The following is an 18,184-nucleotide window of genomic DNA, read 5'->3' as shown; positions in this document are numbered from 1 at the left end:
AGGGACCCGAAATTTTTAGTAGGGGCCACTACCATAAAAACACCAGCACCAATAAAAATAAAATGGAAATCTGATGAACCAATTTGGACTGGTCAGTGGCCCCTTAAAACTGATAAATTAAAGGTGCTGACAGAATTAGTGGAGGAACAGCTAAGTTTAGGACATATTGAACCATCTTTTTCTCAATGGAATTCACCTATATTCACTATAAAAAAGAAATCCGGTAAATGGAGACTTTTGATGGATCTAAGAGCTGTAAATTTATCCATGATACCTATGGGCAAATTGCAGACTGGTTTACCATCACCTGTAGTTATTCCAAAGGAATGGCCACTAATTATAATTGATCTGAAGGACTGCTTCTACCATATTCCTATCCACCCAGATGATAAAAAACGTTTTGCATTCTCAGTTCCTTCTCTCAATAATACCCATCCCTGCAGACATTTCCAATGGACTGTTCTCCCCCAAGGCATGCTGAATTCCCCAACCATCTGTCAGCTTTTTGTAGATAAGGTTTTGAGCCCTGCTCGTGAAAAATTTCCTCAAGCCATGATATTTCATTATACAGATGATATCTTGCTCAAAATGAACAATGAAACAGATTTACAGGATTTATACTCTTATGTTACTGACTGTTTACAAACATCAGGACTGAAAATAGCTTTAGAAAAATACAGATAATGCCACCGTATCAATATTTGGGTTTTATTTTGGACCGGACGTCTATACGTCCACAGAAAATTTCTATCAAAAGAGAAAACCTCAGAACGCTTAATGATTTTCAGAGACTTTTAGGTGATGTAAATTGGCTCCGCCCTGCACTAGGAATCCCGAATGCGGAGTTATCTAATCTGTTTAAAACGTTGGAGGGTGACCCTGCTTTAGATATCTCGAGAAACTTAACAACAGCTGACAAAAAGGAATTGGACATCTTCTTGAGCAGATTACAAAAATCGTTTCTCTTAAGATTCATCCCAGGAGAAAAGGTATTTCTGTTAATCTTCCCTACTATAGAAACCCCATCAGGGGCTGACTTGCAACATAATGGCGCCCTGAACATGGATCTGAACTCTGGACCCAAGAGAACAGCAATCATGATGAGATTCCTGCTTTTGAGTTTGATTTTGGCTCTCTTCAGTTTCAGTCAGCCCAAAACCTTGGGCTACCATGTGAAGCCATTTTCTAATATGGCCGACACCTATTCTGGGGGAATAAGGGCAACTGAAACATGGGAAATGGAAGTTTGTATCACCTCCATTTTAGGCCCAGGCCCAGGATTGAGACTTTGTTACAAGAAACAAAAACGCTCCGGCCTTCCACAGACCCTTGTTTTTATCCCCCAGAATCAGGTACCACCCAATGGTGGGATCAGATACCAACCAATGGTGGAAGCAGAATCAGGTACTACCCTAGGGTGGGGGCAGAATGCCAGGTCACACCCTAGGGTAGGGCACAATCACCAATCAGGTTAGTGTGAGTAACATAGTAATCCCCTAAAATATTTACATACACAACACTTCTAAGCAGAAAGACACATTCATAGGGCCAGCACCATAGTGTAGCAGGTAGGGAGCTTGTCTTGCATACAACTGACCCAGATTTATCCCCAGAACTCCACATGGTTCCTCAAGCATCATTCCGAATAATTCTAGAGTGCAGAACCATGAGTAACCCCTAGCACCGCTGTTGTCCAAAATGAAAATGACTAGCACTCAGAAATGCCTGCAGTACTGTTGCTATGGGAGCATCCAGTGGGTGAGATTTTTTTTTTTTTTTTTTGGTTTTTGGGCCACACCTGGCAGTACTCAGGGGTTACTCCTGGCTGTCTGCTCAGAAATAGCTCCTGGCAGGCATGGGGGACCATATGGGACACCGGGATTCGAACCAACCACCTTTGGTCCTGGATCGGCTGCTTGCAAGGCAAACGCCGCTGTGCTATCTCTCCGGGCCCGAGAGTGAGACTTTTGACTCTAATAATGATGAATTGTTATTTTTTTTGCACCCTCCACTTAAATAACAAACAAACAGGCTGTTGTGATAACTGTTGGATATGACACTTGCCTTGCATGCGGTCAGCCTGGGTTCAATTCCTTGCATTTCATGAGGACCTGAGCACTGCAAGTGATCCCTGAGTAGAGTCAGGAGCATGGTCCTGAAGACCAACCAAATGTGACCCTTAAACAAAACCAAAACAAAGCCACCACCCCCAAACTTCTGGATATTATATAAGCAAAACAAACTTTTGTAATTAGATTATAAGTGTTTTGGGGTTACTATAGCCATGCTTGGAGAATTGCTTCCCAGAAGTGATCAGGAGATTATGGGATACTTAAGATGGAATCTGATCTCCGTAGCTCCACACAAAAAAAAATCCTTTTTTTTTTTTGGAGGAGGGTACCACATCTGGTGGTTGTCAGGGCTTACTTCTGGATCAGGGATCACTCCTGATGGTGCTAAAGGGACTATATGTGGTGTCAGACATTGAAATGGGGTGGGTTGCACACAAGGCAAGTACCTTAGCACCTGTAATATCTCTCCAGCATCTCACTAAAACCGCTTTTGTATTAAGGCCACACCTAGCAGTGTCCTCAACCTGACACAATGCTCGTTCAAAAAAAATTTATCCTCGAGGCACACTTAAATGTCTTTGTTTGCATATAGCATCTAACTCACAATGATAATCTAATTACAATTTACAGGAGCTTATGTTACTATCAGTTGGCTGGATTAATTAACTTTAGGATTAACATGAACAAACCTTCTTTTCCTAAGGAACCAAAATAACCCCAAACAAACAAAAAAAATTCATTACAAGACCTAATAAATGAATGTACAGAATTTTTTTTAGTTTTTCTGGTTTTTGGGCCACACCCAGAAGTGCAGAGGGATTACTCTTGGCTCTGCGCTCAGAAATCACTCCTGGCAGGCTCAGAGGACCTTATGGGATGCCTGGGGATTGAACCTGGGTTAGATGAGTGCAAGGCAAACACCCTACCTAATGTGCTATCACTCCGGCCCCTGAAGGATTGACTTCTTCAGGGACTTCGTTTGATTTCCAACAGAACTCCAGCTCCTTGCTCTCTAGTATTAGTGTTTCTCAACCTTTGCCCCACTGCAGCCTTCCACCAGCCTTGCTTCTTTCCTGTGCTTCCTCTGTCTTGGTTGTTCCCACTTTGAGAACTGCTGCTCTAGCACTGCCATGTGTTTGGCCGCACTGGCTTGCTGGCTTGACCTTGAAGCCTGTAGGAAGCTTGCCTGCTGGAACTGCTCCTCCAGACAACTGATGACTTGGGCATTCTTTTATCCCTTCATCATATTTCTTCTGAATTTTCTTTGATCTTCCTATCTGATATACTGGAAACTTTACCCAGGACACCAAATGTTTTAAATTCCACATCTTTAATTAAGTCAAGTACTCTTTCTCCTTGATATACATTCATATGCCGCAGGAACATCATGGGCTTAGAGCATTATCTCACAAGAAGGCATTGCTGGCATGTAGTTTGTGTCATATTGAGGCTCTCTGATTAACACGGTATTTCATTCCTCACATTACAACCAGATTCCACAGAGAAGGATGTTAAAAATATATAACCATCTGTGCACCATATTAAATGATAACCTGAAATAATCAAGTTCTAAATCTTTTAAAGTAGTGTTTCTCAACTGGAGGCCATATGTCCCCTCATGGGACACCAAGATATTCCAAGGGGAAGCCACAGGTAAAAAAAAAAAAATCATGTGATTTGGGGGGGGGGGGTGCAGAGCACAAGACCAGAGAGCTAATCAGTAGGGATGATGGGGGTTTGGTGGGATGTAGAGTCATAAGCAGAAAGGAACTGCAGGCAGGAAAAGGTAGAGAAACACTGTTAAAAACTAAGCTTCGTTTGGCACACTGCACGCAATAAGTCATCTTTAAGATCAGTCATCTGGATTACTTTCACTTATCACCAGGATATGGTAAAAGCATTTGAAGTTGTCACCAGCTGCACTTCATAAGCTGTACTTTGTTAGTGTTAGGAGGAGGGAACTGGAAAATGTCTAGGAAGAAGCTTGATGGGAAAAACTGAAAGACTATCCCTATGTCAGCAGAATTGCACAGAGGACTTGAGAGACTCAGAAGGCAAAGGGCTTTTTTGCATTTTGCAAAGGGCTTGATTTTTAGAGGAGTCAGCCAGGGTGGTAGAAAGTAGGGAATGACCAGCTCGTACACGGAATCCTGTCGTGTGGGTGTGTGACTTGATGTTTGTACGCGATTTTGGTAATACCGAGCTTTATTAAATATATCGAGTTCATTTTTAACAAAAAAAAAAAAGTAGGGAATGAAGAAATTGTAAATATTGGGCTGGAGCGATAGCATTTGCCTTGCATTTGCTGATCCCAGTTTGATCCTTGGCATTCCACAGGGTCCCCCAAGCCTGCCAGGAGAGATTTCTATTCACAGAGCCAGGAGTAACCAATGTGTGCTACAGGCTCCAAAACAAAACAACAATAAAAAAATTTTTTTTTTGTCCACACCCAGCAGTGCTCAGGGGTTACTTCTGACTTTGTGCTCAGATATCAATCCTAGCAGGCTTGGGGGACCATATGGGATGCCAGGAATTGGAGATCGAACCTGGGTCCAACCCAGATCACTTTGTGCAAGGCAAATGCCCTACCACTGTGCTATCACTTGACCCAAGAAATTGTAAATATTAAGAACACAACTTTTCTGTTTTGCTGTATGCTTTGTGTGTGTGGAGGGGGTGTCACTCCAGGCAATGCTCAGGTACCATGCTATGCAAATGGATTGAACCCAGGCATTCTACATGAAATACTTGTGCTTGCAATCCACTGAACTATCTTCTGTTCTGCCCTGAATACAAATTTCTGTGTGTGTGTGTGTGTGTGTGTGTGTGTGTGTGTGTGTGTGTGTGTGTGTGTGTTTGGTTTCTGGGCCACACCTGGTGGCACTCAGGGTTACTCTTGGCTTTGTGCTCAGAAATTGCTACTGGCAGGCATGGGGACCATATGAGATGCTGGGATTCAAACCAATGTCAGCCCTGGGTTGGCCACTTGCAAGGCAAAATGGCCTACCACTGTGCTATGTCTCCGTTCACCATCCTTGAATAAAAATTCCTAAGCAATGAATTAATAAAGCTTTCAGTACTGTGTCAACTTCTGGCAGCAGTTTGCTGATAATATTTAGATTTGGAGGAGTTGGTCTTTTGACTCTCATCCTTAAAATTTTAAAAAAGGGGGTGGGGGCCAGGAAGGTGGCTCTAGGGGTAAGGTGTCTGCCTTGCAAGTGCTAGTGTAGGATGGACAGCGGTTCGATCCCCCAGCGTCCCATATGATCCCCCAACCCAGGGGCGAATTCTGAGCGCATAGCTAGGAGTAACCCCTGAGCGTCAAATGGGTGTGGACCCCCCCCAAAAGAAACAAAAACAAAAAGAAAATAGTGAAGAATACCTTCATACTTTCCAAAAAATTTGGCATAAAGAACTTTTTTATTGAATCTGGGAGATAAAATCCTGGGTAAGGTGTTTGTGTTGCATGAAAACAACCTTGGTTTGATCCCTAACACCACATATAGTCTAACCAACCCTTAAGCACAGAGAGCCAGGAGTAAGATCTGAGTATCTCTGAATTTGGGCTGAAAGAAAATATTAGTACAAAAAGTTATTTCTCCATTAAAACAAACATTTAGGAGCAGGATAGCATAGTGGTAGGGCATTTGCCTTGCACAAGGCCGACCCAGGACAGACCTCGGTTCAATTCCTGGCATCCCATATGGTCCTCTAAGCCTCCAAGGAGCAATTTCTGAGCACAGAGCCAAGAGTAACCCCTGAGCACTGCTGGGTGTGGTCCAAAAATCTCCCAATTTTATTACACAATTGGGACCTCTCAGTGATAAATGTAGCAAAGTGGTCATTAACTACAGCACCCACTAGGATGACCTTTGAAGCAAAGCTGTGTGAGCAGTAGCAGCACAGGCATTTCAAGCTCTCCAGTGACAGGCCAAATCATTGCCTAATGAAAACTGGAAAGAAAAAAAAAAAAAAGAGCAATCTGGTTCAAGATAAAAATTCATCAACGCCAATAAAAATTCATTAACGCCGGGCCGGAGAGAGAGCACAGCGGTGTTTGCCTTGCAAGCAGCCAATCCAGGACCAAAAGGTGGTTGGTTCGAATCCCCGTGTCCCATATGGTCCCCCGTGCCTGCCAGGAGCTATTTCTGAGCAGACAGCCAGGAGTAACCCCTGAGCATCGCCGGTGTGGCCCAAAAACAAAAACAAAAATCATCAACGTAAGGGCTGGAGCAGTGGCACAAGTGGTAGGGCATTTGCCTTGCATGCGCTAACCTAGGATGAACTGTAGTTCCATCCCCTGGCGTCCCATATGGTCCCCAAGCCAGGAGCGATTTCTAAGCACATAGCCAGGAGTAACTCCTGAACATCACTGGGGATGGCCCAAAAACCAAAAAAAATCAAGATAAGGGGCTTGAAATGTACTGATATGGCCCCCCTGAAGCACTGAGCAGAAGTAGGAGTAAGCCCCGACAGAGCTAGGTGTGAAGCAACCCATATCCTGAGTCCCCACAAAATAATCTCATGGGGCCGGAGAGATAGCATGGAGGTAAGGTGTTTGCCTTCTGTGCAAAAGGTCAGTAGTTCGAATCCCGGCAACCCAAACAGTCCCCCGAGTCTGCCAGGAGCACTGCCGGGTGTGACCCAAAAACCAAACAAACAATCTCATCAAAACAAAACCTTTTAGACATGCACATTCATAGTAAAGTTATAGCATACACATTATGGGGCAAATGTAGAACTCACTGGGGTATGGATGTGTATGTGTGTGAATTGTTGCAGTCTTTATATTCCATCTAGTTGACCTTATTGCTTGTTTTGAGCCACACCCAGCAGTGCTCAGAGGTTACTCCTGGTGGTGCTAGAGGGACCATACAGGAAGCCAGGGATTGAACTCAGGTCCACTGTGTGCAAGGCAAACTCCCTAACTGCTGTGCTACAATGTGCTAATCCTGTTAGCCAGCAAAGGCCAACTTCCTCCTCCCAGTGAGTCTGGGGACTGAGACAACTCATGGTAAGCCCAATTAGGAATTATCTATCATGGGGGCAAATGCCCCTCTTTGTACTGTCCTTCCCCATCTCTGGTACAAAGGTGTCTCAGAAACTTTCAGCCTCAAAGAGAATCCCTGAAACAAATAGCTCTACAGGGGTTCCATCTGACAGGCAGTTCGAGACCAGTGTCACAGAGGGTGTCCAACACGATTTCTTGGGTTCCCAAAGATCTTTTTAAAATTCATTTATTTGCAACGCTGGAGATGGAACCCACTGAGTCACATCATTAAAATTCTTTTTCTTTCTCTGTAGCACCAGGGATAGAATCCTGCAGTCACAAGTAAAGGTATGTTCACTGCCATGTCCACAGTCCTTCCAGCATTAGACATAAGTCGCCTCCAAGCACGATGGAGTATGGCACTCCCCCAAAGTATACTAATACAGATTCCTCTAGCAGCAACAAATAAACCAGTAAGTACAGGTTTTCTCTGCCAGAAAAGTATTAGCTTTTGAAATGGCAGTTTGTATTTACAATGGTATTTACAAATTTTATTATTTTTTTTATCCCAAAAATACATATAAACAAAAACCTGCTCTTCAAATGCAGGGAGGCCTTTGACTTAATGCAGTATTACATGTACATCACTGAATATTCTCGTATGAAAATTAGTATGCAGCTCTTTCACACACTATATACATATACATGTATACATACGCACAATCATGAGTAGTTGACACTTTTTCTACTTATACTTATTCTGGTGGAAAATTTAAAAACTGGATAACTTCCATAGTTTCTAGCCTGTGGAAGGTAATTACAATGTATGTGACATTGTTAATAGAAAGATGAACCATGTAAACAACACCACCTCCTTTAGACTTACACACATTGAAAAATCAAGCAAGACCCTTACCACATGAAGGACAATGTTTCTCAAAGAAGGAAAAAGAAAGTATTTGAATAAAAAACGAAGTTGAAGGCTAGGTAAGATGATCAAATAGTTATGTACATATCCATGGAGAAATCAAAATTCTCTCACAGGAAATAGAGCCATGACATTCATTTCAACCTTCTGTGTCATTAACACAGTACCTGCTGGTATCACCATGATCTTCCATATATGCATAAGCAGGCTCCAAAAAGCAAGTCCAACAGTCAATAATTAGCCATTTGGTAAACTCCCACTGCCCCCACGTCCAAAACGAAGTGCAAAATCAAATTCTATGACTCAAGAGCTCAACCAGGTCAAAGCTTTGGTATACTCTGGAGGTTGTTTTGGTGATAACCAAAGCTTAATAAGATTGTGTTTAAGGGTTTTGACCCTCAAACAAAAACAAAACACCTGGTCCACAAAGCATCACAACTATATAAATAAAAATGACTGTACAAAGAGATGAAGTCACAATTCCCCTCTAACCAAGAGGTTTAAGAGTTTCCTAGGCAGCAGTCCTTAAAGCACCAACGAAAGCCAAAATGTTTCAACTAAAACACAATGTGTTGGTGAGACTGTTCTGAAAACATGCCTGTAAGCATGTAGTTGATGTGCCACAGAAAAAAAGTCCTCCTAAGTTCGTTTTCTTATTGTAACATAAGCTGGTTAGCAACAGAGGAAAGACTTAAGGCAATAAGAGGCATTACAGAGAGCACCAGACCACAGTGCTCTTTGAGTCAATCCCACAGTCTTCAAAGAAAGGTCTCTGAGTTTGGGTTGTGTTTCAGTTTGCTAGCTGTCAGATACTTCCTCCTCCTCTTCCTCTTCCTCATCCTCTTTCCTGTCCACTTCAGAAGTGTCCGAGGACTCATGAAGCAGAACATATTCTCTGCTGCTGAAGCCAAATTTAAGTACGTCCTTTTCCTTTAGTTCATAATATCTCTGTGGCTCAATGCGCTTGTTGTTCAAGAACGTTCCATTGCCCGAGCCAAGATCAATGATGTAGGGCTTCACCCTGCGGCCCACGGACCCATCAGCACGAGTATATTCCACAAGTCTGGAGGAGATAAAGAAACTGGTGAGCAAAATCCTATCTCAGATCACCAGTTATGCCTAGAGCAGGGTTTCTTAAATTTTGCTACCTATGACTATTTATTTATTTGGTTTTGGGGCCACACCCGGCAGCGCTCGGGTTACTCCTGGCTCTGTGCTCAGAAATCGCTCCTGGCAGGCTCAGGGGACCATATGGGATGCCGGGATTTGAACCAATGTCAGTCCTGGGTCGATCACTAGCAAGGCAAATGCCCTATCGCTGTGCTATCTCTCTGGCCCCTATAACCATTTTCACCTAAGAAATAAAACCTAAGTGAACACTGCCAGAAACATCAGACTCTGGTCACTGCACATTCAGAAATCTTTCATAGGGCCCGGAGAGATAGACAGCGGTGTTTGCCTTGCAAGCAGCCGATCCAGGACCAAAGGTGGTTGGTTCGAATCCCCGTGTCCCATATGGTCCCTGTGCCTGCCAGGAGCTCTTTCTGAGCAGATAGCCAGGAGTAACCCCTGAGCACTGCCAGGTGTGGCCCAAAAACCAAAAAAAAAAAAAAAAAAAAAAAAAAGAAATCTTTCATGACTGCCACGTTCAGTTACATAATACAATGTGGGTTCACAACACAGTTTTAAGAAGACTGAGCCTAGAGGATGTAAATAAGTAGGCTTGAACACAGTTCAAGCTCAAACTAGAAAAACAAGATAGCACGGCTTTGGGTATAGGAATTGGAAGCAATTGAAAAACAGTAGAAAAGATAACTGGTTCAGAGTGCAGAGGACAGAATTCATGACAGTAAAAAACTTAAAATGCAGGCCAGAAAGATGGCTCAAAGAGTTGGTATGAATGCTTTACGTGGAGGTATCCTGAGTTGAACCCTTGGTAGCACATGGTTCCCAGCACTGCTGAGAATGACACTTCCCTGCCCCCAACCAGCACCATACAGGGAGTAGCCCCCAGGACCATAGGGAGCTGCCCCAAAATAAAAATAAAGTAGTAGCTTAAAATAAAAATTCAGGACCTCGGGCCCAGAGAGATAGCACAGCGGCATTTGCCTTGCAAGCAGCCGATCCAGGACCAAAGGTGGTTGGTTCGAATCCCCGTGTCCCATGTGGTCCCCTGTGCCTGCCAGGAGCTATTTCTGAGCAGACAGCCAGGAGTAACCCCTGAGCACCGCCGGGTGTGACCCAAAAATCAAAAACCAAAATAAATAAATAAATAAATAAATAAAATAAAATAAATTCAGGACCTCTTGCTATATAATTAATAGGTATAGGTTTTGGAGGGAGTTCAGTAGAGCACTTACCTTGCAAGTGTTGTGAGACCTTGGGTTTGGTCCCCGGCACCACAAAAAAAATAAAAGTTTTTGTTGTTTATTATAATGCTTATTTCATACACATAAGTTTTTTTGTTTGCTTTTGGGCCACAGGCTTATTCCTGGCCCAGGTATGGTGGGGTCTGGGGAATCGTGTGTGGTACTGGGGATCAAACCTGGATCAGCAGCGTACCAGGGTACCTGCTGTACTACCTTCTCCAGTCCTTAGATGTATTTTAGCTCCTTCCCAATGGGAACATAATAATAGACTTGGATTTCAAAAGCAGAGGGAGCTTGGTATGAGTCAATTGTACTATGGTGATCATCTATTAGACAAATCTAATAAAAAAGCTTCAGACTTCTCATCTGTCAAATGAAAATACTAATACCTGCCTGTTCTTTGCACAGGATTACTGTGAGAAAACAGATACTATTCAAATTGCCAAGATATATATATTCATATAACACATCCTGGATAGAGCCAAAATACACCCAGAGAGTAACTGCCCTGTGTCAAACACCTGCAAAGTGGCAATGCAGGATTCAAAGTCTGGATCTCTGGCACCAGGTTCAATGTTCTTACACAAATATAAACAAGTACACAAGATGTTCACAAGCTTATCTGGCCTACTATCCCCTTTTTCAGGAAAAAAATTTTCTCAGTATCCCTCTAGAAAACTACCTTCTTTGGAGAACTGGTCCTTAGTTGGCAGCTGTGAGGATTGGGTTGGGGAGGGGGGAAGGACACGCATACAGGACAGGGAAGAAACCATTTCAACAATGGTAGAGGGAAGTGGTAACTCTGGACAAGGACTGGGTGCTGAAAGGAAGTAAAGGGATGTGCATGATATCCTATAGGAAGCATTATTGCAAACCACAGTGCCTAAAAGGGGAGGGAAAAGAAAAAAAAAGAAAAATATGCCTGCCATAAAGGTAGGGTGCAAGAAATAGTACAGCAGGTATGCTGCTTGCCTTGCACACAGCCAACCAGGGTTTGATCCCCAGCATCCCATAACTCAGGGTTCACCAGGAATGATTCCCAAGTGCAGAGCCAGTAGTACCCATAAGCACCAATGGGTAAAAAAGCCCTCTTTGGGGCTGGAGCGGTGGCGCAAGCGGTAAGGCATTGCCTTACACATGTTAACCTAGGATAGACTGCGGTTCGATTCCCCCAGTGTCCCATCGCCAGGAGCGATTTCTGAGTGCATAGCCAGGTACAGTAACCCTTGAGCATCTGGGTATGACGCAGAAAGCAAAACAAACAAAACAAACAAACAAAAGATTCCTCTTTAAGGGAAATAGAAATCACCTCAAATAGCACCTGAAACTACTATTGCTCCCCCCCCAACCTCAATCATTCAGCACCCTCATAAGGACTAGTATTATTCATTTTGGGGAATACTGAGTTGGATAAAGGTAAGTTGAGGGGCCAGAGAGATAGCATGGAGGTAAGGCATTTGCCTTTCATGCAGAAGGTTGGTGGTTCAAACCCTGGCATCCCATATGGTCCCCCGAGCCTGCCAGGAGCGATTTCTGAGCATAGAAGCCAGGAGTAACCCCTGAGTGCTGCTGGGTGTGACCCAAAAACCAAAAAAAAAAAAAACAAAACAAAAAGGTAAATTGAAATGAAACCTGTATGGGATTCTAAGAGGCATGGTGCTTTCTGTATATACTTGATACAAATCATAGCAATCCTACTTGACATGCCTCACTTCGGTTGGCATTTCCTTCTTGCGCAAACATGTACTTACCTATACTGAAAGACCGCATGCTGCTTTGAACAAGAGGGATGGTCTATTGGAATGTCTGCAATTCGGCGGTGGCGACCCAGGAGGTAAGCACTTTGTCTATGAATGTACATAACTGGAAGTACCTCATCATTTTTAAAGGGGTAGAGACGCCACCTTTTCTTGGGGATCCGGGCTTCTGGGGGCTCACTATATTTAATAACTACCCCACGGAAAGTGTTGGTGTCCTCAAGAAGTGCTCCAGAAAGTTCAAAGCTTGGTTTTTCTTTAACTGGCACTTCTTTGTCTTTGCTGTTGGCTCCTGGTCGAGGAATCAACTCCTGAGATTCACTCCCAGTAACATCCATTTCATTTCTCTGGCGGTGCTCTCTCCGGCGGGCATTGTAGAACTCCCGCTCTGCTTCCTGTGCTTGCAGGTTCTGGCTGTCTCGATCCCGTCCTGAAGCCTGCCCACTCCCAGGTCTCTCAGAGGTTCTCCTCGGGTGGGAATGGCTGCGGTGTCTATCTCGGTCACTGGTCCTAGCCCGTCTGTGTTCTTGTCCAGATGATTCACGGTGTTGCCGATCCTCACGTCCCCTCCGAGGGTGATCCTCACGTTCCTGAAACCCAAACAGTAAATCCCATAATCCATGAACTAAATGCATTCAAAAATTCATCTCTGAGACTGGAGAGATGATAGCAGAGCAGTAGGGCGTTTGCCTTGCACACATCTGATCCTGGACAGACAGTGGTTCAAATCCCAGCATCTCATATGGTCCCCCGAGCCTTCCAGGAGCAGGAGCGATTTCTAAGTGCCAGGAGGAATCCAAATGAATTCAAATGAACATTTTGGGTGTGACCCCAAAACAAAAACAAACAAACAAAAAGCCATTTCTGAGTTAAGCATTCAGCTTAATTGTTCCAGAGATAGTAAGTCTTTAAGTGATGGTCATGTTTCTTTGCAAAGGCACACTCACCACATATATCTTATACTTCTACCCAAACACAGCTTTTGTCCAAGCTCATGTTCAGAGCCCTAGAAACCAAGCAATCTCAGCAAACATACAGGGAAGTAGATAAAGAAATGTAGGAGCCAGAGAGATAGCATGGAGGTAAGGCATTTGCCTTTCATGCAGGAGGTCATTGGTTAGAATCCCGGTGCCCCTTATGGTCTCCCGTGCCTGCCAGGAGCGGTTTTCGAACCTGGAGTCAGGAGTGACCCCTGAGCACTGCCTGGTGTTACCCAAAAACCAAAAACCAAAAAAAAAATGTGGCAACGGGAGCAAGAGAATGCTAAGTACCCATTTCTTATCACTGGTATTGTACTCTACAGGCCACAAACTAAGCTGTGGCCAACTAAGGTTCAAGTTTTGGTACTGCATATGGTCCTGGAGATCCCTAAGCACCATCAAGATTGATTCACAGAGCCAGAGAGAAGTCCTGAGCACAGCTGGGAATAGTCTCAATTTGTGTGTGTGTGTGTGTGTGTGTGTGCGTTTTGGTTTTGGGGTCACAGCTGGCAGTGCTCAGGGGTTACTTCTGGCTCTGCGCTACAAAATCGCTCCTGGCAGGCTCGGGGGACAATATGGGATGCTGGGGATCAGACTTGGGTCCGTCCCGGTCAGCACATGAAAGGCAAACGGCCTACTGCTGTGCTATCGCTCTAGCCCAGAAAGCCCCTTTTTAGAAAAAAAGCCCATTACAAATTCAAATGAACATATATATATATCTATATATATATATATATATATAAAACACTAGTTAGCTATAATGGGAAGATGTTCTAGCTTTGGATCTCATATCCAAGCATGTCAAGACACTTACCTGCTTTACTTTTACCATAGAGTAGTGAGGACTTCGGCTTCTCTTACTCCGAGGAGACTTACTCCTTCTCCCTGAAGACTTGTTTTTTTTTCTGGCTGGGGACCTAGAGAGAAAGAACATAGTACGCACAGGTGTTTACTGTTTTCCCTACCACACAAATTATTTTTAAGTAACAGGCTTGCCTATTCATACAAAGATATCTGTAAAGTCTGTGATCAAGAAGTGTAGTCAAGGAACTTTCACTCTTCAAGACCAACATCTCCCTTGAATTCCAGAACCAAATACTAAACTAATTGGGCCTAAAATATAATACATTGGGTAGAGAACCTGCCTTGCATGCAGCTTACCCAAGTTTGATCCTCAGTACTCTGTATGGTCATCATGGCCAGAAGTGATCCCAGAGCACAGAGCCAGGAGTTAAGTCCTGAGCACTGCTAGGTATGTACTCCACCTCCTGCTCCAAATATATTAAAGTGCTTCCTAAACAGTCTCACTTAGATAACAAAACTCATGTTTTGGTGGGGAGGTCATTTTTTTTTTTTGGAGGGGCACACCCTTCAGTGCTCAGGGCTTACTCCTGGCTCTGCATTCTGGGATCAATCCTAATGGGGCTCAGGGAACAATATGGGATGCCGAGGATCAAACCCAGGTCAGCTGTGTGCAAAGCAAGCGCCCTGTTTGCTGTATTATCACTCTGGCTCCTATAGAGTTCTTGATTCAACACTTTTCCTCTCTCAGTCTTTGAGATTTGGAGAGATGGAACCACCATTCATCCTGTTTATTCTTTTTATTTTGGTTTTTGGGCCACACCTGGTAGTGCTTGGGTGTTACTTCTGACTCTGCATTCAGAAGCCGCTCCTGGCAGGTTCAGGGGCCATATAGGATGCCAGGGATCCAACCTGGATCAGTTTCATGCAAGGCAAACACCCTGCCTGCTGTACTATCGCTCTGGTCTCATCCAACCGGGTCTTCGTTCTCAAAAACCAGAAGCTAGGGCCCAGAGAGATAGCACAGCGGCATTTGCCTTGCAAGCAGCCGATCCAGGACCAAAGATGGTTGGTTCGAATCCCGGTGTCCCACATGGTCCCCCGTGCCTGCCAGGAGCAATTTCTGAGCAGACAGCCAAGAGTAACCCCTGAGCACTGCCGGGTGTGGCCCAAAAACAAACAAACAAACAAAAAACCAGAAGCTAACTTCGTTTTTCTTTCTCCCCACCATCAACAACAGCCCTTCCTCCATGGCCTTCCCTGAAATCATATTCACCAGCAAATCCTCTCTTGCCATCTCCTCCTTTTCTTCCACATTATTCCTACCACTCTACTCAACCACTCCATAGAACTTTTCTTTCTTAGCTCTACAAAAGTCACAATTAAACATCAGATCCTTGGACCCTGCTGTTCCTCTTCTGGATCAACACAAAGCTGTTATTCTCATTCAAGTCTTGGCTTAAAAGGCACCTTTTCAGGAAGCCCTTCCGACCACCTCTCCATTCCCACCCTTAATCACTTTATCCCATTTCAAGTCTAACTACCCTAACATTGGTTACTAATTGAAGCTTTTATCCTTATTTACTGCCTATTTTGACTCACAGCTGGAATAAGTCCGTTTCCAGAGAGTAAAGGCCCTTCTACCTTAGCCATCACAGAACTCCCTACCCTCAATCCTTAAAAACAATCTAGGTACTCGGTAAAACTACAGTGGGATGGGCTAAAATAAAAGAGTCTAGCAAAGCAATCCCCCCCTGCCCACATGTTCTATCAGGAAGACAGCTCAGGTGTCCGGTGTGGACGGACACCTTTTGGAGGCATCGCCCCTTCATGTTCAACTGAAATGCTCAGTGCAAGGGCTGGGGTGATAGCACAGCGATAAGTTCAGGCATTTGCCTTGCCCGCAGCCGACCCGGGATGGACCTGGGTTTGCTCCCTGGCATCCCAGATGGTCCTGCCAGGAGCGATTTCTGAGCGCTGAGCCAGGGAGCCACCCCTGGGAGCCGCCGGGTGGGGCCCGAAAAGCCAAAAAGTTAAAAGTAAAAGAAAGAAAAAGCTCAAGTGTCCTCCTCTTAGACACAACGTACATAGCAGATGCTCGAGATCCAGAGAGAAAAGGATGGGACGGTGCCAGGGGGCACCTAACCAGGAGGCGCCTACCACTGCTAAGACGATGGGATGTGGGTAAGAAGAACCCTGAGGCGTTGACTTCGGGGTGCACTTGGCCTCCACGTCCGGTGATGAAGTCAAGGAGCTTCTGACACCCGGCCCGGCCTCCCTTCTTCCATGAGCACGACCCCCGCATTGCACCGCAGCGCGATCGCCTCCCACTCACCGGCTGCCTGCTCGGGTTCGGCTCCCGCGGTGCCCAGGGCGGCCCGGCTCTGCGGCCGGCGGAGTGGGGCTCCGGCCAGACGGGTCGGGGTGGCGCTGGATCGGAGGCGCGACTTCCGGGCTGAGGCGCTCCTGCTTCACCACCACGGTCGCCGCCGCCACCACGTCTCCCTCCCGGTGCCGTCGCCGGCTCCCTCGCTCCCGCTCGCTCTTCACCTCCTTCATTGCTGGGACTCTCCGGAGCCAAGGAAAACAGGGGCCGTTGCGCCGCTCTCGCCGCCAGAAGTGACGCGCTGAAGCGTCGACTTCCGCTTCCGGGGAGTCGGGCTACCCAGAAGCCCCCGCGGCAGCAAAGGACAAACACTTGACAGCTGCTCTTTTAACCCCGCCCCCAGTGGGCGGGACCGCAGGCTCCAGGTTCAGGTGTCCGGAGTTTGCAGTTTCCAAAGCGGACTTCCTGGGATGGGAGAGATAGCACGGAGGGAGGGCGTTTGCCTTGTATGCAGAAGGACGGGGGTTCGAATCCCGGCTGCCAGGAGCGATTTCTGAGCGCAGAGCCAGGAGGAACCCTTGAGCCCTGCTGGGTGTGACTCAAAAAACAAAAAACAAACAAACAGAACCAAAGCGGACTTCCAGGAAAGTTTACACTGAAGTCTCTTGCCTAAGTGGTTTTACTAACATGGAAACAATCAAAGGCCAATGAGTCCTAGAGACTTGCTTAAGCGGTTGATGGATATTTCTGTCATCCTTCGCAACCTTAGTTTACAAATTATTTGGGGCCGGGCGGTGGCGCTAAAGGTAAGGTGCCTGCCTTGCCTACGCTAGCCTAGGACGGACCGCGGTTCGATCCCCCGGCGTCCCATATGGTCCCCCAAGCCAGGAGCGACTTCTGAGCGCATAGCCAGGAGTAACCCCTGAGCGTCACCGGGTGTGGCCCAAAAACCAAAAAAAAAAAAAAAAAAAAAAAAACAAATTATTTCATATATATTTTTTAAAAATTGATATTTATGATAAATTATTATGTATATGGGGACGGGGGAAATAAAATTATTTTACTGAACCAAAAGAAGCAAGATATAAAATCGTGCTCCAACTACGGTTAAATTAACTTTTTGGAAACACTGAAAGACAGAAGGGAAATGAAATCACATTGGTATTTGAATTGCCCCTCTCCATTCCTGTAACTATCCATGTGGTTGCACCTCTTAACAAATGTTTTTGAAGGCCCGGAGAGATAGCACAGCGGCGTTTGCCTTGCAAGCAGCCGACCCAGGACCAAAGGTAGTTGGTTCGAAATCCGGCATCCCATATGGTCCCCGAGCCTGCCAGGAGTTATTTCTGAGCAGATAGCCAGGAATAACCCCTGAGCACTGCCGGGTGTGGCCCAAAAACCAACCAACCAACCAAACAAACAAACAAATGCTTTTGAAAAGGACCTTTCTATTTTAGGTGTCAAGGCTCTTGCGTTAGGCAAGAGCTTTGCCACTCAGCTACAAAATCCCCAAGAAATACTTTTGAACCCCTGGACATTCTAACTAGGTGCCTTTCTTTGGGAATCTTACCTGGCCTTTACTCAGGAGTCCTAACACTCCCATTTTGCAGATGAGAAAAATGAGGACTGCAAAGTAGATGCCTACTTCATTGGAATTGCGAATTAGACTCACTCAGCATACAGACTCGAAACCTTAGTTTTCCCTGCTTTCAAGAGCCACGACGGAGTGGATCACAGATAGCACAAGGGCTGGAGCAGTCTGGGCTTCTATAAGATCCGGATGCCTCCAGTGGTACCCCTGCACGCAGAGAACAGGAGGCCCGACAAGCTAAAAAAAAAGTCGATTTTCTGCAGCTCCTGCTGGAACTCCGCGCGCTGCTAGCACAGCCCCACGCGAGGCCCCGCCCAGGCCTTGGGGCTGGAAGAAAGTGGGTTTCCATGGTGACGGCAAACACGGTCCA

At 45.4% G+C, this 18,184-nt stretch overlaps 1 protein-coding gene across 1 annotated transcript; it reads right to left on the bottom strand.

Annotated features, from left to right (window-relative positions):
* Window positions 1–7,293: 7,293 nt before the first annotated feature.
* On the bottom strand, window positions 7,294–16,466 carry SNIP1 (Smad nuclear interacting protein 1). Its single transcript, XM_049774888.1, has 4 exons — window positions 16,233–16,466; window positions 13,911–14,013; window positions 12,111–12,706; window positions 7,294–9,053 (listed from the first exon to the last, which is right to left on the bottom strand). Exons 1-4 carry the CDS (start codon window positions 16,454–16,456, stop codon window positions 8,789–8,791), a joined length of 1,188 nt encoding a protein of 395 aa, XP_049630845.1. The 5' UTR covers window positions 16,457–16,466; the 3' UTR covers window positions 7,294–8,788.
* Between the last annotated feature and the right edge of the window lie 1,718 nt (window positions 16,467–18,184).

This window comes from Suncus etruscus, chromosome 6 (genome assembly GCF_024139225.1).
Source record: "Suncus etruscus isolate mSunEtr1 chromosome 6, mSunEtr1.pri.cur, whole genome shotgun sequence".
NCBI classification, from domain to species: Eukaryota; Metazoa; Chordata; class Mammalia; order Eulipotyphla; family Soricidae; genus Suncus; species Suncus etruscus.
Note: the sequence above shows the minus strand (reverse complement) of the source record. Positions and strands in the feature narration are given on the sequence as shown.